This window comes from Camellia sinensis, chromosome 8 (assembly GCF_055761805.1).
Source record: "Camellia sinensis isolate YWXY chromosome 8, ASM5576180v1, whole genome shotgun sequence".
NCBI classification, from domain to species: Eukaryota; Viridiplantae; Streptophyta; class Magnoliopsida; order Ericales; family Theaceae; genus Camellia; species Camellia sinensis.
Genome location: NC_138968.1, coordinates 129,432,063 through 129,456,803, shown reverse-complemented (window position 1 = coordinate 129,456,803; position 24,741 = coordinate 129,432,063). Strand labels below are relative to the sequence as shown.

General features: G+C 41.5%; 1 protein-coding gene and 1 long non-coding RNA gene across 2 annotated transcripts; both read right to left on the bottom strand.

Annotated features, from left to right (window-relative positions):
* Positions 1-7,047: 7,047 nt before the first annotated feature.
* Positions 7,048-12,101, bottom strand: LOC114258620 (thioredoxin F2, chloroplastic). The gene is made up of 3 exons (XM_028198609.2): positions 11,505-12,101; positions 7,456-7,555; positions 7,048-7,362 (listed from the first exon to the last, which is right to left on the bottom strand). The coding sequence occupies exons 1-3, from the start codon at positions 11,813-11,815 to the stop codon at positions 7,228-7,230; spliced, it is 546 nt and encodes a 181-aa protein (XP_028054410.2). The 5' UTR covers positions 11,816-12,101; the 3' UTR covers positions 7,048-7,227.
* Positions 10,335-11,498, bottom strand: LOC145797111 (uncharacterized). Its single transcript, XR_014338204.1, has 2 exons — positions 10,838-11,498; positions 10,335-10,467 (listed from the first exon to the last, which is right to left on the bottom strand). It is a non-coding gene; the product is annotated as an uncharacterized LOC145797111 (long non-coding RNA).
* Positions 12,102-24,741: the final 12,640 nt, after the last annotated feature.

Below are 24,741 nucleotides of genomic sequence, written 5' to 3'. Positions count from 1 at the left end.
TGGTTGATACTGGTTCAGTTATTAATGTATGCCCAGCAAGGATTGCTTATGCGATCGGGTTAAAGCCGGCTGACTTCACGCCAACAAGCCAAGTTATTCGGGCATATGATAACACCATCAGGAATGTTATGGGGACTTTCAAGGTCTAGATATTAGGATCTGGATTGGGAAGAAGTGGCCGACAAGGCATCACGGAGATAACTAAGGTAATCCACAACCCACATGCATTTGGGTTGGGATATAAACCAACAACAGAAGACTGGAGAAGAAAGGGAAGGAAATGAGAGAGAGAATCAATGCAAAGAAGATGGGAAAAAAATATGAGCTGGTTTATAGGCCAATCCATGGGACCTTGAACGGACGCTTTGTCCACCAAGGAAAAGACTTCTCTTTCTGTGGTTTCCCTGAGCCCTGGATTGATCAAGTGGAAAGTAAGAGATACCCTGGGTTTAAGATCTTTTTTGATCATCAACTTTCCAATAGTGACGAGGAGTGGGTATATCCTAGTATTGACATCCGACAAGATAGAGAAATTAGCTCGAAAAGCAACATAGAAGAAGTCCTGGGTCTAACACTGGTTGATTTACTGGCAGAATCGCACCCCTCTCCGTATGAAATACGGTTAGGTACGCTGTTGGTTTCACCACCTTCGTTCTTTTCACGTGAAACGTGTTAGGATTTGATGTTTACCTTCCTCTTCTCTGTATGAAATATGGCTAGGAACATCTGTTGGTTACACCACTATACCTCCTTCCACGTGAAACACGTTTGGATTTCAAGTTCATTATTTTCTCTTCTCGCGTAAGACACGTTTGGATTTCAAGTTCACCTATCATTTGTGTTATGACACATTTGCATGTGATCTTATGGCACATTTAATGCGATGCACCCCCAGTTATGTTTCATATCATTTGTACGAAGCTTGCCTCTCATGTTGCCATCTTCATATCTTTATCATCACTCCATGACATTGCATTGCATTGCATAAATTATGAATTTTCAAACAACTAGTTTCGCGAAGCGTGTAAGTCCAACTTTCAAACTGCATTTTGAGCATGTCATTTGTATTCTGCCCCTGAACTACGCTGGTTTGATTCCTTGCAAAGGGATATGTAGGCAACCTTTAGGTTCAACCAATTGCATCTGCATCTTGTTTCTTTGTCCAAGTCTTATGGCGTTGTCAAAAGAGTCGTCTTCGGACTTTGATATTCACTCACGTCAAAAAATAACTTTGAGCTCTGTCAAAGAGGGGCAACTGTAGACACCCCATTCTGGCCGGCCCTAAGACTTGGGCGCTTTCTTTTGATTACCCTATGATGACAAAACAAGAAGGTATTTCTCACAGAATCCTCAATAAGAAAACTTAGAATTTGAGTCCTATTTCCAACCCTAAACAGCCACAAATTACCTTTCCAAGGGCATATTCTGACCTCACGATTGCGTCCAGAATGGTTCGTTTAGCTAGGATCAACCTTCTCTGCACTTTCGGGGGCCTCACTGAAAAATTGTCCCGAAATCTAGGTTACAGCATAATTATTTGAAACTTCTGGGCCAAATTGTAAACTCAGGAAATATTCTGTTATGTGAGGGAATATTCTATTAAGTTAGGGAATATTTCATCCATATGCAAAATATTCCGTCAATACTGACTGGGACGCTGACGTGGCAGTCTTGCTGACGTGGCATGACTGGATTGGTCATTGCTGATGACGTAGTGCTGACTTGTCTTTACCCAAAAGAATGAATTTAAGAAATATTCTGTTAAGTCAGGGAATATTCTATCCATATGCAGAATATTCTGTCAATGCTGACTAGGATGCTAACGTGACAGTCTTGCTGACATGGCATGACTGGATTAGTCCTTGTTGATGACGTGGTGTTGACTTGTCTTTACCCAAAAAAATGAATTTAAGGAATGCTAGTAAAAGGGTTTGAACCCCCAACCTAAGACTCCACACCCAACACCTTAACCACTCCGCCAAAGCTTTGCCTTGTGCTATATTTCCCCTCAAATAATATTTGACCATTTCAAACCAGCAGGCAAAGGTGCATTTTTTGCATTTTTTTTCTTGTGTGTGGGACACTCCCCTATCCTATTGGTCGACCTATATATTACCAAATACATACCTAATCATCTCCCATTGTCAAAAAGAGATTTTGTTTGCATTCATAAAGAAGTATCCCATGCAACTGCCTTGAAAATTTGCCCTCCTATTACATTCTTGTCTTCTACCTTCTTTTTGACCTTTACTCTCCCTCATTGCCTTATATAGAATGATCATATTGTAAGAGAAAGAGAGAGAGGACCACGAAATTGAAAAGAAAAGAGTAAGACAAAGGTGAAAAAAAAGAGAAAAATTGAGTTTTTGAGCCAAAAATACTTCTTTCTTCCATATACACCCCATACCTTCCATACAAACTGAAATTCCATCTTTCCTACACCCAAAACTCCTCCAAAAATTCTGAAATAGCTAAATTTCAGTAGTTATTGATCAAAGAAAAGAGTGAGTGCTGTTAAAAGTGAGAAAAACTAAGAGAGTTAGCTACTTTTCCACCACATATATCCAGAGTTCCATTTTAGTTTCAAATTGAGGATTGAGAACAAACTTCCTAAACTTGAGGGTGATCAAGAGGAAGTTTGGAAATCAAAAAATGCAATATTTCTTTGGAAGGTAAATTTCTAGTCTTTCATTTTTTTATATTTTCTATCTCATATTTATTTTCTTACTTTTTATTTCATAGTGTTTTGTTATAATCCAAGTGGTTTGTTTATCTCATATTTATTTTCTTACTTTATATTTCATAGTGTGTTGTTGTAATTTAAATGGTTTGTTTAACTCATAATTATTTATTTATTTATTTATTTTTATTCACTTGCTTTTCATATTAGTTTTGTTGTAATCTTGTATGTTCTACCTCATATTTGCTTTCTTGTTTTAAGTTCATGCTGTAATCTTGCATGTTCTACCTTATATTTGCTTTCTTGTTTTAATTTCACACTAATTGTGTTGTAATCTTGCATTTCCTAACTTATATTTTTCTTTTATTAGTCTCATATTAGTTTTGTTGTAGTCTTGCATGTTTTACCTCATATTTGCTTCTTCTTTTTTTATTTTAGGTTCATGTTAGTTTTGTTGTAATCTTACATGTTCTATCTTATATTTGTTTTCTTGTTTTAGTTTCATAATAATTATGTTGTAATCTTGCATTTCCTAGCTTATATTTTTCTTGTATTAGTCTCATATTAGTTTTGATGTAATCTTGCATGTTCTACCTTATATTTGCTTTTTTTGTTTTTGTTTTAAGTTCATGTTAGTTTTGTTGTAATCTTACATTTCCTAACTTATATTTTTCTTGTATTAATCTCATATTAGTTTTGTTATAATCTTATATGTTCTACCTTATATTTGTTTTCTTATTTTAGATTCATGTTAGTTTTGTTGTAAGTTTGCACTTTTTTTTTATTTTATATTTGTTTCTTGTTTTTAATCTAACCGATAGTGGTTAGTTGAACCACCTACATATTTCTTGTTTGTTCATTTTCTTGCTTTCGCAATAAGACAGATTTTTCTAGGCCTAGTTAACAGGTCGGCCGGTTAGCTTCTTTTGGACAAGACGGCGTTGTCTTCCGATGTTAATCAACTTCTGGTGGTTTTCAAGACACATGAAACTTTTTTTTTTCTTTTGTTTATTTTATTTTGAGTGTATTGTGGGATTTTTATTTTGTTGTAATATTCTCCTCACCCCCCTCTAATTTGGTTTGTAATAATTTATTTAAAGTGTTGTAATAATTTCCCGCCCTTCTTTCTATTCCATTCTTTTACTTGCTTTCCTTATTTGTAAATATTCATCTTGTTTTTTTTATTTTATTTTTTGTCGTTATATCCATGCTTTGCATCTATGTTTCATACATCTTGATTCGGCTAAGTTTGCATTTGTGAATTTAATCAATTCCTATGTGATTATGTGCTCTGCCTCATATTCTTGAGATGATTCACATGTCATATCTTAGAAGCCGAATCTTTAGTTGCATCTCATGAGTGAATTGCATTAGGATTTTGTATATAAGATCATGCATGTTTTATTAACTTTGTTTTGTAGCTGTTTAAAGGACGTCGGTAAATATGTAAGTTTTTATGTTTAGTACCCTGTTTGTGTTCGTTTTTCTTATTATGTTTAAGTATCGTACCATGTGGCTACTTGCTTACTTGATAGAACTGTATGAAAGCCAGTGGATAGAGGTTGTGTCACTTAATTTGGAATAGTGTTGATTTTCATATTTGTAAACTCAATTTATTTGGGTTGTACATCTCCAAAACTTTTTCAAAACTACATGAAATCAAATTATTCCAAAATAATGACATAGTCTATACTTGTATACTTCATATAGTAATTTTTAGGATTTATTAAATAATTGAAATATGAACATATAAAATAAATAAAATTCATATCATGGTTTAGTAAAGGCCGATCTTTTGATCAGGTGAGCGAGGGTGCTCAATTAATGACTTTTCTCTCTCATACCTAAGGTTCCGAACCGAGACAACTTTGGTTATGACGAGCAGTGGCCTTGGCACAAGTCATGGGTTCCCTAATTTCCCAAAAATATTTGGTGGCGACTCTGAGATCTGATGATGCAGTCCATTTCTGGCAAAATGTTTTACAATAAAATGAATTTTCTAAAAGTTGCCAAATTTGGACTCTCATCTATGTTTCACATTGCACTAGTGAGACTAGATCAAAGAGACCGAGGGTTTGAACAGTTTAATGCGCACAAGTACCGCCCGGGCATATTACAAGATGAGTTGAAGATAAATATTCAGGATAATGTGCCACCAATATGCTTTTTGCGATGATATCGTGTTAGTGGATGAGACTAGAAAATGTTTTAACATTAAGTTAGAGACTTGGAGAGAAGCACTTGAATCTTAAGGATTTAGGATAAGCAGAATTAAGACAGAGTACATGTAATTTTAGTAACAATAACAATAGGAGCAGAGGAGAAGTGAAGATTGAGAACCAAGTACTACTTAAAAGTGAACATTTTCGTTATTTGGGATCAATTATCATAATGGCTGGAGAGATTGGAGCGGATGCTGGTCTATAAAATTAGGGCGGAGTAACTTAAGTGGAGAAATGTGTCTAGGATACTGTGCGATAAACGAATACCCACTAGACTAAAATGGAAGTTATATAGAACGGCTATTAGACCAATAATGTTGTATAGGACGAAGTATTGCCCAAGTGTTGCTGAGATGAGAATACTTAGGTAGAAAAGATAGAGTTAGGAATAAGTATATTTGAGAATGGATAGAAATAGTTCTGATAGAAGATAAGTTGAAAAAGAATAAATTGAGATGGTTTGGTTATATACAAGACCAACAGAGGCAGTAGTGAATAGATTCGATATAGTGACGGTAGATGAAAGTTTTAGGGGAAGGGACAGACTTAGATTGACGTGGGCTGATGTAGTAAATAGATATATGAATCTCCTTAATTTGACTAACAGTATGGTTTTGGATAAAATCGAATGGAGAAGAAAGATTCATGTAACTGACTCTATTTGATAAGACTTAAGATTTGGTTTGATTTGGCTTGGTACACATTTTATACAATTTATATGTGACATTATTATTTTACTTAGTCCAAAATAGTTGAAAGCATATTTGCTAAAAACATTTTTATAAAAGTATTTGTAATAAATATATTTTTATGTAGTTTGAGAATTATGTTGAAATGCTTCTTAATTTTTTTTAATTATAGATATATAAAAAGGATCCAACTTGTCTCTACTTGGAGATCAAGACTGGATCCTCTAGTCCGCTCCGTAGGCCCACTTTTGAGTCTTGTTTCGATAATTCGAATCGTTCACATTTTAGGGTTCATTGAGTACATTATCTCTGTAAAAAATCAAGTCGATTGGATAAAGTCGATTGGATAATGGTAACTATGTGTTTGAATTAGTTTGGTATAAAAAAAATAGACGGTAAAAAAATAAACAGTTCATACAAAACTGATTTAAGCACGTAGTTATTGTTACCTAATTATTTAATTTTTTACAAAAATAATGTACTCGATGAACCTTAAAATATAAATAATTCAGATTATCGAAACAGAGTTCAAAAGTAGGCCCACGGAACGGATTGAAGGGTCCAGTCTTGATCTCTAACTAGAGACAAGCTAGGTCCTAAAACAAAATGTAAATTGGTTAACTGGCCCAAGATTAGGGTTGTACTAATATGGATGACTTATTTTTTTTTATGTTAATTGCAGACTCTACATAAATTATTGCTTAATTAAAGGAAATAAAAAACATAATTTGGTTAGCAAGCCCAGGATTAGGATCGGACTAATTTAGTTCACTTATTTTTTTCAAGTCAACTATTACTAAAATCCAATCCAAAATAATAATAAAAACTGTTACTAAATGAAATAAAATAAAAATAAAAAAACAAAAACATATAATTTGGCTAATAAGCCAAGATCTGGGTTGTGTTGTTTAGTTGGCTTATTTTTTTAGAGTTAATTACACCGGCACCACATCAACTATAACATATTATTTTAATCTCTTCAATTTTAAAATCGTATATGTAGACACTACAACGTAAAAATTATCACTTCCCCCCCTTCTAGAATGGGTTACATATATGCAGTTTTATTTTATTATTTTTAATGATGAGATCTAAATGTACAATTTTAAATTTTAGAAATTGATATTTAGAGAGGGGTGCTGAGTAGTTCATCAATCATTGGATGAATCCTTGAGCCTCTGAGACAAATCTCATCTTGGTTTCCTAAACCAGAACATGAAAAGGTATGTAAATGACTTTTAATCAAGCAAAACATAAAAATTACAATCTACACAAAACTAACAGATTAAAATTTTTAACACATCCTCTCTCACCCAACCTATCTATCTTATTTATAGGCTTCACAATTCAAAAGCTCACTCACTCCTTCACAAGACTAACCAACAGTTCACAGTTCAAGAACCCACTCTTGCTCCAAACTAAACTAACAAACAGAGACATGAAAAGGCAAAAATGATAAGCCAAAAGACAAAGGGTACCTCTTATTCTCCCAACCAACTTTAGCCTTTGCTTTTGACTTTCGATAATAATTGTATCCAAAAATAACAGAAAGTTATGAATACAAAACTATTATTACAAAAGTGTATTATGGCGTTAATTTTAAATATTTTACAAGAGAGTAACAAGAAGGAGAATATCAACTGGACCTGGCACCCTCAATTGCCCCAACTAAATCATCAAATTTGGCCCCGGTGACTTCTTTAACAACTTTACCATCTTTAAGAATCTTGAATGTCGGAACCACCTTAATTCCTAGCTCCTTTGCCAATGGCTGCCAATAATTATCAAAATAAACATGAGGCAGAAAACGAGAGAGAGAGAGAGAGAGAGAGGGAGAGAGTTGTTGGAAATGCGGAAAACCAACCTTGTTATCCTTGTTACAATCAAGCTTTAGGAAAACAACATCAAGGTACTTCTCCGACAATTCTTTAAATTTGGGGGCGATCACCTTGCACGGACCACACCTACAATTATTTCAAAGTACCAATAAAAATCAGAAGTTAAGAAAACGAAAAACATTGAAGAGATTAATGGCCATTAGGAAGTTAATTGATCCAATGACATGACAATGCACCAAAATACAATGCATATAACACAGGCAAAATAAAAACTTTCACACTTCAAGACAATTCCCAATTCATTTTGCAATCATAAATACTAGGATCAGGCCCATAGGCTGATCTAACCTGATCTAATCTGATCCAATCCCCAACAGCATATATCCAATAAAAAACAATAATACTAAAGAATGATGATTTGATGATTATCCAAAGCGCTTCCAATACCAGACATTCTAATTATCAGTTCATATGTACATTAATGATCAATCCCAGACGTAAATACTACTAGAAGGATTTCACACACGATGCATGCATCAGCTCTACCCCTTGCCTTACCATTTTGTTTTTCAATAACCCCCCCCCCCCCCCCCCTCTCTCCTCTCCCTTAAACATCCCTGATTCCCTCTGTCAAACTAATTATCAAACTCTTTCAGACTCCACAAAGATTGGGTTGTTTAAATTGAAATGCTTTAATTTTGTATTTCAACCACTCTCTAAACTAGAGAGTTTCTTGAGAAAACAAGTGCAACAAAGCTTCAAAAACCAAGATCATACAGAACTGGCCAGGGAGATAGGGCAAAGAAAACAATTTAAATAAATTAATGTTACATTTACCATGTTTTTAAGTACTTACCAAAAAACTGAAAAAAAAAATGCCAATTACTAGATTACAAACTTGAACACAACTAACTAAGATGTAACAAAATCTATAAAACCTTTCTGAAACAGATGATAAGATCTTGATCCAGCAGAGAGAGATAGAGAGAGAGCTTGAAACCCATTAACTGCCAACCAAAAGGTTTTCTGATCAGTAGCAATGCCACAAAGAGCCCAAAAACGTCTTCTGTTAAGGTCATACTTTGATGCAAAATCAGCCCTCACTTTTGAATTAGTCATCATTGCCAAGTTCTAAACATGCTGATTTGAAGGTAGTTTAAGTTCTAGTCTTGTATCTTGATCGACAAATTTCTCAATTAAATTTTAATTTCATAATTCAATTGCATAAAATTTCAACCCAACTAACTCAGTACGAACATTTTCAGCAATAACAAGTCTCATTTTTATTAACACTACTTCCTAACTATAGTTCTCACAATCTAAAGCGCAGACAATAATACATTAAACAGTAATTTCAAATTAGTAGACTTTCCAGAATTAAGGGTTCATCAAAAAAATTCAGGAAATTATACTTGCTCAAACTAAGAAACTAAATAAATAAATAAAGGAAAAGGAAAAGGAAAAGGAAAAAAAAAGAAAAGAAAAGAAGACATCATATATGTATGGGTTAATTACTCCCAAGTACACAAGCTGGTACATTTTGATCCTCAATCTTCTAATCTTTTAGTTTGGTTCTTAAAGTTTGCGATCTCTTACACTTGAGCATAGTTGTCAAATCGGGATTCGTATCGTGAATCGAAATGGTCTCGTACTGAATCGTGAATCGAATCGAATCGAATCGAATCGTGAATCGTAAGGATTCGGTCACTTTTTCTAAATCACTTAAAAATATATATCTACACATTTAGATGTTAAATGTATCTTATGAATATAAAATATTTAGACTTAAATCAACAAAAATGTTATTTTGAATGATAATCACGTAATTTAATAGGTAAGAAGTTAACAAAGGTTCCTATGCAAAATCACCATCTTATCTTTTTTTTTTTTTTTTTTTTTAGATTTTTTTATCAACCATTCTTAATAAAGGTAATAACCAAATAGAAACTATTAATTTCTAAAGTAACAATAGTTAATAACGATATTGATATTTGGACAATAAGCATATATACTTTTCTAAGTAAGAGTGAGCAAATAATAAGAAAGAATTATTTAGGATATTTTATTTTAAAGCCTAAAACATTTAACGGGTATAACTGACCTCACACATGTAATATTCAATTTAATAAAATAGTAATAGATAATTCATAGTGTAACTCTAATCTTAAACATCTTTAGAAGATATATTATAATTTTTTGAAGGGGACAAAAATGAGAAGAAAGGTTAAAAATATGTTAGGTCTGACTGAATCTGATTGGATCCTATAAAAAACTCCATGATCACTAAAATAATAACAAATCATATATATATATCATATATATATGTTGGTTATTTTGGTATTAAATACTATTAGAAGTTGTATTATGTCATTTTCACTAAAAAGATGGAAAAAATGAGTCGAAAATATGTCGAACACAATAATTTCAAAAATTGCATGAATCGTAAAAAGTGAATCGAATCGTGAATCGATTGTGAATCGTGCGATTCACTAGAGATTCACTTCCAAAATAGATTCACTCATAGATTCGTATCGATTTTGCAAAAATTGCGTATCGAATCGTGAATCGAATCGTGAATCGTAAGATTCTGATAACAGAGCACTTGAGTCTGTCACCGTTCAAAATTATTAACAAGAGGACGGTTATTTTTGGAGTTTTGTAAAAACCTCAACAAAATCAAAATGATCAAATCCAGGTATAGTTATGCATTTTGTAGCATTTTAGTTCCTAAAATTTGCATTTTGTTTCATTTTAGTCTGAGAAGTCTCCACTTTCTTGCATTTTTCGTTAATAATCTTTTCATTTTGTTGCATTTATGTTGTAAAATTATGAAAATATCACTACTCCCGCTATTAATTTTGATCTCCGGCGAAAAAAAGTAAAACAATTAAAAGATTAGGACTCGTTCAAAAAAAAATTTAAAAGATTAGGACTAAAATGTAATATAACACATTTTGGGACTATTTCAGTAATTAACCCTAACCCTAACCCCATATATATATTTATGAAAAATGCTTCAAAACACTAAAAAGAGAGCACTAAGAGCATCTCCAATGGTAGTAGGCATTTTACCTATTTAAATATTACTATAAAGTATACATTTTATTTTACCTATCAACGATTTCATGTTTCTGCCCCAACCATACTCTTTATTTTAGCTATTCATTCAAATACTATTAACTTTATAGAATGCCACGTCAGCAACAAAGATGGAGGGAAATAATCTTAATGATTAAATACATTTTGCCTAGCCTTGAAGGCTAGCTACATGTAGCTAGTGAATGTGAGCTGAGCCAAAATGCCTAAACATATGCCTAGTGCATTGGAGTTGAAAAAAGTGAGTCACATTAGGCATTTTGACTAACAAGCATCATATGCCTAGTGGGTTGGAGATGCTCTAAGAGGAGCACTAATGATGTGACAGTGGACCCTGCCCACTTTTTATGCCTTGTTTTTGTTTTTGTTTTTTTTATTTTTTGTCATTCCCAATGAATTAGTGCTATTAATGATGTATTTTTTTAGTGGTCTAAATTATTTTTCATTTATATATCAAAAATGATTTTCCCTCCGAATTTCGTCCCCGAATGCCACGACTCCCAAAACGACGTCGTTTTGGGCAGTTTCTGTTTTTTTTATTTCTTTTTATTTTTTTTCTTTATGCAGTCTGAAAATGGAGGGGAAGAGGGAGAGAAGAGAGGAGAAGAGAAAGAGGAGGGGAAGATCGCTCGTCGCAGCTCGTCTCCGATCGTCGCAGCTCGGCCGATCGTCTCCGCCCCGCCTCCGGCTCTGCCTCCGCCCCCTGCCCAGCCCGGTTGATGTTGGCCCCTCCTGTCCTTCTTCTTCCTTCTCTTCTTCTTCCTTTTTCTGTTCAAATTCGGGCGATTCGGGGAGGGGGGGGGGGGGGGGAGACTTTTCGAGCTACATATCACAGCTCATTTATTATAGATATTGCGATTTGCAACAACACAACAGAAACAGACTATTTCCAGAGTATGGTACCGCAGCTGAATACATTGATTGAACACAACTCTTTACCTGGCAATAGCAATATAGATATAAATATAGATATAAGTACCATTGAGTGTACATGTCGAGGACGACAGTTTTGTCACCGGCGGCTTTAACGAGAGGCCAGAAGGTGTCCTTGCAGACCTCGGTGACCTGACCTACAGACACAGCCACGTCCAAGCTCGATCTCACTCTCAGGCTTCTTGAACCACCAATCTTCTCTCTCCTCTTCTCCAAAACACTCCTTGAAACCCTAGCGGAGGACCACTGGTCTCCTCCACCGCTTAGGCAGACAATTGAATGATTTGATGTCCATGAACCACAAGAAGAAGAAAATGAGGCTGAGCGAGTGAGAGGGACTTGCAACTGTAAAGCCATTAAACACACAAATCACACACACACACACACACCTCAAATTCTCTCAATTTTGATTGGTTGATTTAGAGAGAGAGAGAGAGAGAGATAGAGAGAGAGATGGAGGATTCTTCAAGGTGTGGCGCTCCGTTCTTTATAGTTGCAGAGTGAGTGACGGAGAAAACTGGATCTTGTAATTTGAGATGTGAAGGTACGAAACTGCCCTTCTGGTCTTGTTGTTCATTGAAATATCTAGGGTGTTTTCGTCAATTGACTTGTGACGATTTGTGGCACACATCTTTTGTTTTTTTCTAAAAATAAAACAAAATAAAATTGCCCATCAAAAGAGTCCGTTTGGAAAGAGTTATTCCCAATTTTTTTGATTATTTTAATTAAAAAAGATAAAATAAATTATTTTAATTATAAAAAATAAAATATTATATCTAATTAGTAATTATTACACTATTTTTTTACAAAAAAAAATTAAAAAATTAAAAAATCATTCTCAAACTAAATTTTTTAATCTAAATTAAAAAAATTAAAAAAATTAAAAAATTAACCCAGGCTTTGAATATTTAAAAAAAAAGGCAAAAGAAAAGAAAGATAAGTAAAGTTTGTTAATGGCCTTGGCTCTCTCTCACTCTCAATCATTAAAAAAGAATATTCTATTTATACACACTTTTTAAGAGAAAGTATATCATATCATATGCTCTCCCATTTTTACCAACCACATTTAATTTAATTTTCAGTTTTTTTATTTATTATTTTTTGAGTATCATTATCTGTTGCCACTTACACAATCAGCACAGTAATGGGTAGTGTGCGGGGAGCAAATATTCTGGTAAGCTCGTACTCCTTTCTTTCGAACTCCGTTACTGTTCGATCACCTGCGAGCAAATAACGGTGAGCTACCCGGCGGTGTGTGGCCGGAAAACCCCTCCGACGATCAAGTTAAGACATATACACAGGGGATTGATAGAGAGAAGAGAGAGTGTTGAATGTAAGTATTACTCTTACCAAATGTTCATCTGTCTGCGTATAGGGGGCACAGTCATGCTTATATACCTTCTGCGCCCCAAATCTACTCCCAGTGATCTCTCAACACGTGGCACTGCTATCCCATCTGTCAGCATAAACCTTGCTGAGCACCACCTAACCCAACTGCCTGCCCATGCTCCTGGGAGCTCGGCAGCCGGGCAGTATCATCTCGGTCATCGTCTGCCATGCTGCGTTTCATACCCAAGTACTCCGACAGCTAAGCTCAGATGAGGACTGGACTCGACGGCATCTCGGCAAAGCCGAGCTCGGGACTACTCACACTTGTCTGCGGTCGACCTACCTGCCGAGCAAACAGGTGCCTCGGTCCAACCTTGCCTTTCCTGGCGATGGACTTTTCACCTGACCGGCTTCGCAACCACGGATCCTTGCTGCTCGGTTAACGGTCAATCCATGCGCTGCCTTAACCGAGCAGCTTCCTCCAAGGCCGGGCAATACAGCTCGGCCCAACACCCGTTGGGCCCAAATCTGCACGGCGCAACTCAATCTGACCCAAATCTGTTCGGCCTTTACCATGGCCCAATCCAGATCATAAATCTCCCTCTCAATTGCCCCTTAATTCCGTCCGCGAAAGCGTGACTGGGATTACTTACTTCGACCGGGATAACATTTCTTCGGTCTTCAAAATACTAAATGGCGACCGGGTTAGTGAACATTACTGTCTGCAAACTTGCCCGGTTGTACTCCTCGGCTAACGTCCTCTTCTTTGAAAGTAGACCGGTTGGCTCCTCAACTCTTCAACCTGTCTCTTCAGTTCTGACGTCGCCATAAATGGGGACACGTGGCGGGCTGCCATGGTTCTCGGGTAGCCAACCCACCGTTTTGCCAGAATTTGAATTTGGGCGGTCTCGTTTCCTCTATAAACATCCCCCTCTCATCTTCCTTGAGGACTCATTGACTCACTGCCATTCCAAGCAACCCAAAGCTCTTGCCTCTCCTTTGTCATTCCCGAACTCACGCTCGAAGAAGAAGCAGCCACTGCTCCATATTGGTAAGCTCTCCAACCCTTGTTATTTGTTATTTTCATTGATACTTCAGACAATAGGGCAGTAGAACGTAGTTCTTAGGACATAGGACATAGAAATCATCCCAAACCTCCCACTACTCGTGGTGTTCTTCATTTTTGCTGATGAACTTCGAAGAACTGGGGCGGTCCGGGCTCCAGGACTTCGTTTGATCCAAAAAATAACCCCCGACCGAGCTAATAAAACGTTTGCCCCAACCTTAGTGAAAACTGGGGTAGGCAAAGGGTTCGATCGACCGGGCTAATATCTGGTCCGGTTTAAGGCCGGGCTCCTTGGCTATCCTTCAAAACCGAGGTGGTTTGGCACAATCTATGACCGAGCTAAAGTCAAGCTCATTTCGCGCGACCGCGCTTCCTCTTACACTTGACAACCTTTTCCTGCAGAGTCCAAGTGGACCCCTGACCACTTCCGAGGCTCTCAAAGACCGAGCAGCCAACAATTCACAAGTCAGTGCCAAACCTCCTCAGCCGAGAAAATTTGGCCGGTCCTTCATGGGGAAATTTCGATTTCTCGTAGATACTCCGGCTGCACTGGCTGCGTTCAGGGAGGAGTACGGCATCCCGGCCGATGTCCACCTTGAACTTGCAGAAATTGAGACAACGCCTTGGGGCAGGGAGGAATGCCCCTTCACCGTGCTATCCATCGTCGAAGGGGGCCTTCGTTTCCCACTCAACCCATTGATCACCGAGTTCCTCCGCCACACCGGGCTTGCACCCACTCAAGTGTCCACCAACACCTACCGAATAATAAACGGTGTGCACGAACTTAACAACTGGCTAGGCACAAACTTAGACTTAGCCGAGATATTGCGACAATATACTCTCGGTCACACCGGCGATGGTCTCGCTTACTATCTTAAGATCAGGCCGGGCAAAGAAAAAATCGTGACCGGAACACCGGACAAAGACTTGCACGATGACGATTTTTTCTGGGTAACCGGTAATTACGAAACAGCCGAGGTACCGGGTTGGTTCATAAGCAAGAAATTCGGTTCCACATGTAAGCCGTGCTGTCTTGTTTGGTCAATTCGTTTTAACTATTCTGTGCTTAACCATTTACTTGTTTCTCATGCAGCAATTCAAGCCTTGTAAGCGAACTACCAATACCCCAACGCAGAAGCAATCCGAACCGTGCTCCGCTACAGCCACCGAGATTGCAACGAATTGCTCGGCTATGTGCCAACTTACAGATACTCAACACCACACCGAAGTAAAGTTACAGACTTTCTCCGTGCTCCAACTCCTCCCCGAGATCCAACTCTGCCAGACGTCCCGTTTTTCCGATTATCCAAAGCCGAGGAGATGGCGAAAAGGAGTCGCATCAAGAACTTGCTGACCGCGACATCGGCCGAGATACCGAGCATTGTCCCCCATTCCCAAGTTGCCGGTGAATCCAGCGGCCCTGTGGTCGCCTTGGCGTCTCCAGCTGCCGGGCAATCCAGGCAAGAAGCTCGCCGGGCTAGCAAAAGGCCTTGCGCAGATCCATCTGCCGAGCTGGTTGCCGAGCTCTCCACCGAGCAATCCACAGAAGCCGCAGACCCAACTCCCGCATGGCGGCCGCAGCTTAAGCACCGGGGAAAAGACATCCCGGCTAACGCTTCGATCAAGGGTGATAAAGAGCACCTGCTTGCCTTTGATCTCTCAAAAGCCCTGCTTTTGCCGAGCGATGTGGTCGGTAGCGACCATGTTCCGGACACTCGGTTTGTGAAGTCTTCAGTAAAGTCCATGGCCAGGGTAAGTCTTAATCTTTTGCTGAAATTTTTGTGAAGTGTTTGCACGGTTTCTAATTTGTCCCAGCTTTATTGTTTTAGGCTATCCAAAAGCAGCACCTGGTCCTGGAGCGAATCCACCGACTGCGGCAGAAGGCGAATGACGCTGTCGGCCAAGTCCATAGTCTGCAGACCGAGCTCGGCCGAGCAAAGTCCTCACTTCAAGTGGCCAATACTGACAATAACAGGTTGCTCGGTCAGCTTGGGGAGGCCGAGAAAAAGAGAGACGAACTTCAGGCCAAGCTGGATGAGCTCAAGGCGTCCAGGGAGAAGGAGTGTGAGGATACGAACAACGCCGGCTTCAAAGAAGCCGAGGATAGCTGCAAGAAGCAGGTCTTTGCCACTCAGGATATTTATTTCAAAGCGGGCTGGAAGTCAGCCTGTGAACATCTCGGTCAAGGCCCTGACACCGATGTGTCTGCCTCTCCTCCGGTTGCCTTCCTACCGGTCTACCTCGTGCCTTATGCCAACGACGTCTTCAGCGCGTTGCAAGCTGAGGCCGAGGAGGAACTGGCCAAAGAAATCGAGGTAAATGCCGAGGAAAGAAGCGGCGAGGAGTTGCCCGGAGAAGAAGAGGCCGGTGCCCAAGAGCGAACAACGGTTGATCTGGAGGCCGCTGAAGACGAGTTCTCCCATCTTTCCCCCCTAGTGTAGTTCTCTTTTTCTTTCATTTTGTGCTTTGTGTATGTAATCGGGCTCTATGCCCCTCCTTTGTACTTATTTTCTCATCAATGAAAGAGCCTTAATTTCACAAAAAGTTTGCACGATTTTCTCCAACTCTAACTTTAGCAAAACATCTCGATTTAGACCACCAGGCCTAACCGGAATGCTCATCGCGGTATAAGTAGCAAAATTGAACTCCGTCGACCGGAACAACCATCTCGGTGGGAACATCAAAGTTGAACAAATAACCAAGTCCTTGAACCGGAGCAACACATCCCGGTTTAAAATACATAAGTTGAACAAAACATCAACTTCTTCAACCGGAGTGAATCATCTCGGTTGGGGTCTCTGAGTTGGACAAACCACCAACTCCTTCAACCGGAGTAATTCATCTCGGTTGGGGTCTCTGAGTTGGACAAACCACCAACTCCTTCAACCGGAGTAATTCATCTCGGTTGGAATCTCTGAGTTGGACAAACCACCAACTCCGTCAACCGGAGTAATTCATCTCGGTTGGGATCTCTGAGTTGGACAAACCACCAACTCCTTCAACCGGAGTAATTCATCTCGGTTGGGAATTTCAAGTAATCAAAGCAATCAGTCGAAATGCTTAGTTAAAGAAGACACTTCTATATATTGACAAAAAGAATTACATTCTGAAGTGTAAGGCAAAAAATTCCTTTGCACAAAAAAGAGAACAAAAGCTAAAAATAGTACAATTTGAGGTTGGCTGCATTCCATGGCCGGGGTATACCTCTACCATCTAGATCCTCCAAGTGGTATGCCCCCTTGCCCGCCAGACCGGTTATCTTGTAGGGTCCTTCCCAATTTGCCCCTAGTTTGCCTTCACCTGGCACCAAGGTGTTACCCAGAACTTTCCTCAGGACCCAATCACCCACCTTGAACGGTCTGGGGTGCACCGTCTTGTTGTACTTCTTGGAGAGCTCTTGCTGGTAGGCGGTCACACGAATAAAAGCCTTTTCCCGGCGTTCTTCCACCAGATCCAACTCCAGAGCAATGGCCTCGGCATTCAGCTCGGGCTTAAAACTTTCACTTCTGAGAGTGGGCATGCCAACTTCCAATGGAATGACCGCCTCCATGCCATAAGCCAAAGCAAACGGAGTTTCCCCGGTCGACCCTCGAGGGGTTGTACGGTATGCCCAGAGGACGCTGGGGAGTTCCTCAGCCCACTTCCCCTTCGCCTTCTCCAGCCATTTCTTCAGTCCGTCAAGAATGGTCTTGTTCGACACCTCGGCTTGACCATTGGACTGCGGGTAAGCTGGGGTGGAGTTGTAGAATTCAATCTTCAAATCTTCACAAAACCCTCTGAATAGGCGACTGTCAAACTGGGTGCCGTTGTCAGAGATCAAAATTTTAGGGACGCCGAACCGTGTTACAACATTCTGCCAGACAAACCGTTTCACGTCTTTCTCCTTGATTGTTGCCAAAGGCTCGGCTTCAACCCACTTGGTGAAGTAGTCGGTTGCCGCGATGAAGAACTTCCGATTGCCTGGAGCTGTTGGGAGCGGCCCCACTATGTCTAATCCCCACATTGCAAAAGGCCAAGGGCTGGTTAGAGGAAGAAGTTCTCTAGCCGGCTGGTGAATCTGGTGCGCAAACTTCTGGCACTTCTCGCACTTGCAAACATATTTCTGGGCGTTGGCTTGCATGCACGGCCACCAATAGCCTTGCGAAATAGCGCGGTAGGCCAAGGACCTGCCCCCTATGTGATTGCCACAGATGCCTTCGTAAATTTCATTCAAGAAGGTTTCCACACTACTCGGGTGCACACACCTCAGGTATGGACCGGTGAAAGACTTTTTATACAAAACGCCTGAAAGAGAGAGCCAAAACTGCTCTGACTTTACACGCACTTTGTGTGCTTCCTTCTTGTTGGTTGGAAGAGTCCGTTCTCTGAGAAAAACGACGATAGGGTCCATCCAGGACGGACCTAGCTCGGCGCAGAGTACTTCCGCCTGCCCGGTTTCTTCAATACTCGGCTGTGGAAGATATTCAATTAATAGGGGGTTAGGAGATGCGCAATCAACCATTGAGGCGAGGCCGGCCAACTCATCAGCTCGGTTGTTCTCTTCTCGGCCAATCTGTTGAACTCTGATTGCTTGAAATTGCTTGATGCATTCCCTGACCAAAGCTTGGTACTTTGCCATTCTGTCATCCTTTACTTCATAAATCCCAGCGACTTGGTTAACCACAAGTTGGGAATCACTGTACACCATTAGCTCGGAAGCTTGCATCTGAAGCGCGCTTTTGAGACCGGCCAAAAGTGCCTCGTACTCAGCCTCGTTGTTAGATGCTGGAAAGCCAAGGGCAATAGAGTGTTCAATTGTCAACCCGTCTGGGGATATCAAAACTATACCTAGCCCGGCGCCGTGACGGTTCGAGGCTCCATCAACAAAAAGTTTCCACATCTCCCTCACAAAGAGCTTCCAACATTCTGAGGGGTCTTGAGAAGCTTGAAGGTTGATGGGATCACAACTGCTCGGCTGTGCGGTTTCAAGTTCTGTGTTGATCGGTTCCAATTCAGCCACCCTTGATGATTCGGCACCGGACTCAGCAAGTTGATCTGCAATGCTCAAGTCCGTAGGCGAATCACCAGGTTGTGGTATTATGCCGGCCGCAGGCTCTGAGCTGTGTGGTTCCATTTCTTCCCTCCTTGGTGATGCTGGACCGGACAGAGCTAGTTGGTCGGTGATATTCAACTCCGTCATCGCATTACCGGGTGATAAAATCGTACAAACTGAGGGTGCTTCAGTGGTGCGCGCAAACTCCGCGTCGCTACCTCCACCAACTGGTTGTATCTCAGATGGTCTTGCCTGCACCTCATCATCTGCTGCGGTAATATCGACCGGGCATACCGGATGAGTTCCAGGTGAGAATTCAGCGACGAAGTCGGCCAAAGTCTGGGCTTTGATGGCAGTGCGCGACTGGAACTTCACATCAAACTGTCCCAACTCGACCGCCCACTTAAGAATCCGACCGGAGAAGTCTGCCCGCTCGAATAAAGCTTTGAGGGGGAATTCGGTCAAGACGATGACGGTATGTGCATGGAAATAGTGCGCCAACTTTCTTGAAGCCATCATTAACGCCAAAGCAAGCTTCTCCAACGGCAAGTATCTCGACTCTGCCGGTAGCAAAGTTTTGCTGACATAGAAGATGGGGAGGTGCTTGATTCCTTCAGCCCGGACAAGCACCGCACTGACTGCATGCTGTGATACGGCCAAATAAAGGTAAAACTCTTCTCTAGGCTCCAGTGTGACCAACAGTGGTGCTGAAGACAGATACTCCTTGAGCTCGGCCAAGGCTCGGTCACACTCTTCATCCCAGGAGAACTTAGATTTTAAGGACTGAAAGAAAGGGCGGCAGCGATCTGATGACCGGCTTATAAATCGATTAAGCGCGGCGGCCATTCTGGCTAGATGCTGCACGTCTTTTGCCGAGCTAGGCTGTTTTAACTCTTGCACGGCTTGGATTTGTGTAGGGTCTGCTTCGATACCTCGGTTTGTGACTAGGAATCCCAAAAATTTTCCGGATCCCACGCCAAAAGCACACTTAGACGCATTCAGGCGTAGCTTGTGCTTTTTTAGAATGGCGAACATCTCGGCCAAGTCGGATAAATGATCTGCCTGATGCCGGCTTTTAACCACCATATCATCAATGTAGGCTTCCATTGTCCAGCCCAGCAAATGATCAAACATCTTGGTCACCATCCTCTGAAAAGTCGCCCCGGCGTTCTTCAAACCAAAAGGCATGACTTGGTAGCAAAAGAGTCCCCTTGGTGTAGTAAAAGAGGTGATTTCTCGGTCGGGACCATGCATGGCAATCTGATGATAGCCGCGGTAGGCATTCAAGAAACTTAGCCTGTTATGTCCAGCCGTCAAATCCACAAGCTGGTCAATTCTAGGCAAGGGAAAGCTATCTTTCGGACAAGCTCGGTTGACGGTCTTGTAATCAACACAAACCCGCCACTTCCCATTTTTCTTCGGTACCACCACTGTATTTGAGATCCACCGAGGATAGTGTACTTCTTGAATTGCTCGTGCCTCTAGAAAATTCTTGACTTCTTCCGCAACTACCTCGGCGTGATGCAGCGCCGATCTCCTTGTCCGCTGAATTACTAGCTTGGCACCGGGGAAGACATTGAGATGATGGCAAATAAAACTAGGATCGAGGCCGGGCATGTCGTAAGGTGACCATGCAAAAACTTCGATGTTGGCCATCAAAAACTCAACCATCTCGGTCCATTCTATGGCCGTAAGGCTTGAGCCGAGCAAGAAGAACTTGTCCGGCTGCTCTGTATCAATTCGCACCTCCACCAATTCCTCGATAGCTTTGTCTTCGGCCTTGGTGCCACATCATCCAAGACACCCTGGTCCTCCGGTCCCTCAATCATCTGGACAAATCCTTTGGCTGCCCAGCTCCCGTTGACCGCCACGAAGCACTGCTTTAACATGACCTGATCGCCCCAAATCTCCTCGATTGCCCCCATAGCCGAGGGAAATCTCATTACTTGGTGGAAAGTCGATGCCACGGCTTGCATAGCGTGAAGCCACCCCCTTCCAAGGATCAAATTGTAAGTAGATGGCACCTGTAATACCCAGAACTCCACCTGTTTGACCACGGATCCCGTTTTGATCGGCAGGATAATCTTTCCCAAAGGCCACTCTGGTTGTGAGTTGAAACCAACCAACGGCGATGTCGCCGGGGCCAAATCCGTATCTCAGAGCTTGAGCTGTTGGAAAGCGTCGTAGTACATGATCTCGACCGAGCTTCCCTGATCGATCAAGATCCGTTTCACTTCAAAGTCTTTGACGCGGAGTGTAACTACTAAGGCGTCATTGTGCGGAGTCTGAATGCGCTCCAAGTCCCTTGAAGAGAAACTGATCACTTCTTTCGCTTCCGTCCTCCCCCTCTTGAGCGCAGGCTGAACTGACAAAACTTCCCTCATGTGCTCTGCCTTCTTGATCATACCACGGAGCTTACAAACGCGCGCCGGTTCCACTATGCCGTGGATGACATTCACAACCCCTTGAGGAGGTGCATCCCGGTCGTCCGGTCCCCGCGGATCAACCGGAACTTGATTTGCCTTGATGCCCCCATCAATGTAAAGATCCAGGTGCCCTGCCGCGACTAGCTTTTCCAGGTGTTGCCTCAATGGCAAACAATCCTCAGTCCGGTGGCCTCGCTCCCGATGAAACGTACAGCGATACCACGGATTGTAGCCCTTTTGACCATCGCCCAACTTAGCAGGAAACCGGACATACTCCTCGTCTCGGATTTCACTAAGTATGCGATAGATTGGAATCTTGAAGACCGTGGTTATGCCAGTCCTTGCCTTCAACCTTCTGTTTGCATCCGCTACGTCATCTCGGGGGTATTCGTCCCGGTCATTCCGACGTCCTCTACCCCGGTTTTTCCGATTTGATCCACGGTCCGATTCCTCAGCGCGGTCTGCAGATCGGCCGGACTCCTGTCCGACTGTATGTACTTTTCCAGCCTTCTTGTCTATCGCTGCCGGAACTGACTTCGCGGTAGACACCGACGCGTCATCCTCGACTCGGATGTGCTCATTGATGCGCTGCATGAGCTGGCCCATGGAGGTCGGTTGGTGCATGGTAAGCGAGTCCCGCAGTCTATGTCCGACCGGGAGACCACGCTTATATTGCGTGATTGCAAGGTTGACCGGGCAATCCAAGATCTCGTTGAAGGTTTCCCAATACCTCGAGTTGTATGCCTTCAGTGTGTCGCTTGGTTCCATCTTGACACTAAGTAAATGATCGACTTCCTTTGGTGTTTTTGTGTTGGTTTTGAAGCGCGTCACAAAGGCTTCGGCCAACTGATGCCACTGTTGTATGCTCCCTTTCGGCAACCTCTCGAACCACTTCAAGCCCAGCTCACCTAAACTTGACGGGAAGATCAGGCACATAAGTCCGTCATTTCGCCTATGTCTGGCCATAACCTGTCGAAAGTGGCTCACATGCATGTAAGGATCGGTTTTTCCGTCGTAGAGTGTGAACTTAGGCTGGTGGAAGCCTGTCGGAAGCGGCGTTGTCTCTATTTCCAGGGAAAAAGGGGTGGCACTTAACCTGGCCAATCTGAATCCACTAGGAGTGGCGCTACCTGGCGGGGTGGAGGCATTCCGACCTCCTCGCTGGCGTGAACCCCGTAGGATAGCCGCTGGAACGCCGATATCTTCTGAGCTTCACGTCGGCGAGCCCGCTCCTTTAAGATCGCCCGCAAATCCTCTGAATGAGCGGAGTAAGAGTACTTCGACGTCGTCATCGGACGTGAGGGCCGGTAAGTGCTATCTTGCACGCTAGACTTCTCTGCATGCACGTCGGAATCACCAACCTGGTAACTTCTGGTAATAGAGATGGATGGAGTGCGTCGCTGACTCTGACCACCTGAACGGCGGGATGGGGTGCGCTCACTGTGGTCACCCACTCCAGCTACACCCTTCCCTTTGACATGCCGCTTGAGCTCCTCCATCTCCGCCGCCATTCGCCGAATGACAGCATCTTGGTCCCTCAACTTGTGTTCCAGACGTCGGACATGTGATTCTCTCCGCCGCCGATGACCGTCCGGACTTCGTGAGTGACCATAACTTCTTCCGCGCTTATCCCACGCGTCTCCTGACTTTCCTCCGGTGGGTGTCTCCAAGTCCGCCATTGGATGGATGGCGGGAGGTCCTTCTCTCCTTCGGGTGAACTCCGGGGTGGCTCCGTCTATGGCAGACAACGGAAACTCATCGTTGTTCGCCATGGACGGCGATCAGACGAGCTTGGAAGACAAGGTTTTGTCTGTCAGTCTTCCCACAGACGGCGCCAATTGTACTGGGAGCAAATATTCCAGCAAGCCCGTACTCCTTTCTTCTGAGCTCCGTTACTGTCCGATCATCTGCGAGCAAATAACGGTGAGCTACCCGGCGGTGTATGGCCGGAAAACCCCTCCGACGATCAAGTTAAGACATACACACAAGGGATCGATAGAGAGAAGGAAGAGTGTTGAGTGTAAGTATTACTCTTACCAAATGTTCATCTGTCTGCGTATGGGGGGCGCAGTCATGCTTATATACCTTCTGCGCCACAAATTTACTCCCAGTGATCTCTCAACACTTGGCATTGCTATCCCATCTGTCAGCATAAACCTTGCTGAGCACCACCTAACCCAACTGCCTGCCCATGCTCCTGGGAGCTCGGCAGCCGGGCAGTATCATCTCGACCATCGTCTGCCATGCTGCGTTTCATGCCCAAGTACTCCAACAGCTAAGCTCAGATGAGGACCGGACTCGGCGGCATCTCGGCAAAGCCGAGCTCGGGACTACTCACACTTGTCTGCGGTCGACCTACCTGCCGAGCAAACAGGTGCCTCGGTCCAACCTTGCCTTTCCTGGTGATGGACTTTTCACCTGACCGGCTTCGCAACCACGGATCCTTGCAGCTCAGTCAATCCATGCGCTACCTTAACCGAGCAGCTTCCTCCAAGGCCGGGCAATACAGCTCGGCCCAACACCCGTTGGGCCCAAATCTGCACGGCGCAACTCAGTCTGACCCAAATTTGTTCGGCCCTTACCACGGCCCAATCCAGATCATAAATCTCTCTCTCAGGTAGGTATAAAAGCAAAGAACTGTATATGTGCTGTATTGCATCCATAAATCCTTCTATTACTTCCTCTATTTTAAAAATTAATTTTTTATTTTATTTTTTATTATCTTAAAATATTTCTTTTTTTAAAAATTAAAAAATAAAATAATAGGAATTTCATATTTTGTCTTTCTTTTAAATTCATTAACAACACAAAAAATATAATTATAATAATTGATATTTCCAAAAAAAATGTACTACAAAAGAGTAATTTTGAAAAATTAATATTTTCAAAATATAATAATTATACTATTAAAAAAAAGTAAAATTCTCAAAAAGAACTACTATTTTAGGATGAAGAGAGTACTGTTGTTTTAGGTTCCATTTGACAAAGGATTATTTTAATTAAAGTCATTTAAAAATAATTTTTTTTTATAACTTATGCAAAAAGATTAATGATTCATTCTCATTTATTCTACAAAATCAAACATTCTTTTCTACTCACACTTTTATTTGCAAATTTTTCTATAAAAAATAAAAAAAAAATCTTCCAAAATATATTAATTTTCTTCGCCTTATATTTTAATATAAAAAAAATCACTTCCTAAAAAGACTATTAATAAGGTCTCGTTTGGAAATATACTCTTTTAGAAATTTTTTGATTTTTTACAAAAAGATATATAAAAAAGTAGAGAGAGTGATGTAACAACTTACAATGACTTTTCAACTTTTTTATTAAAACTAAAAGTTATCAAACGAGACCTAAGACTCAACTTCCCTATTCAATAACATTTCATTTTGGATAAGCATGACTCAAATTTGAAGTCATCATTGGT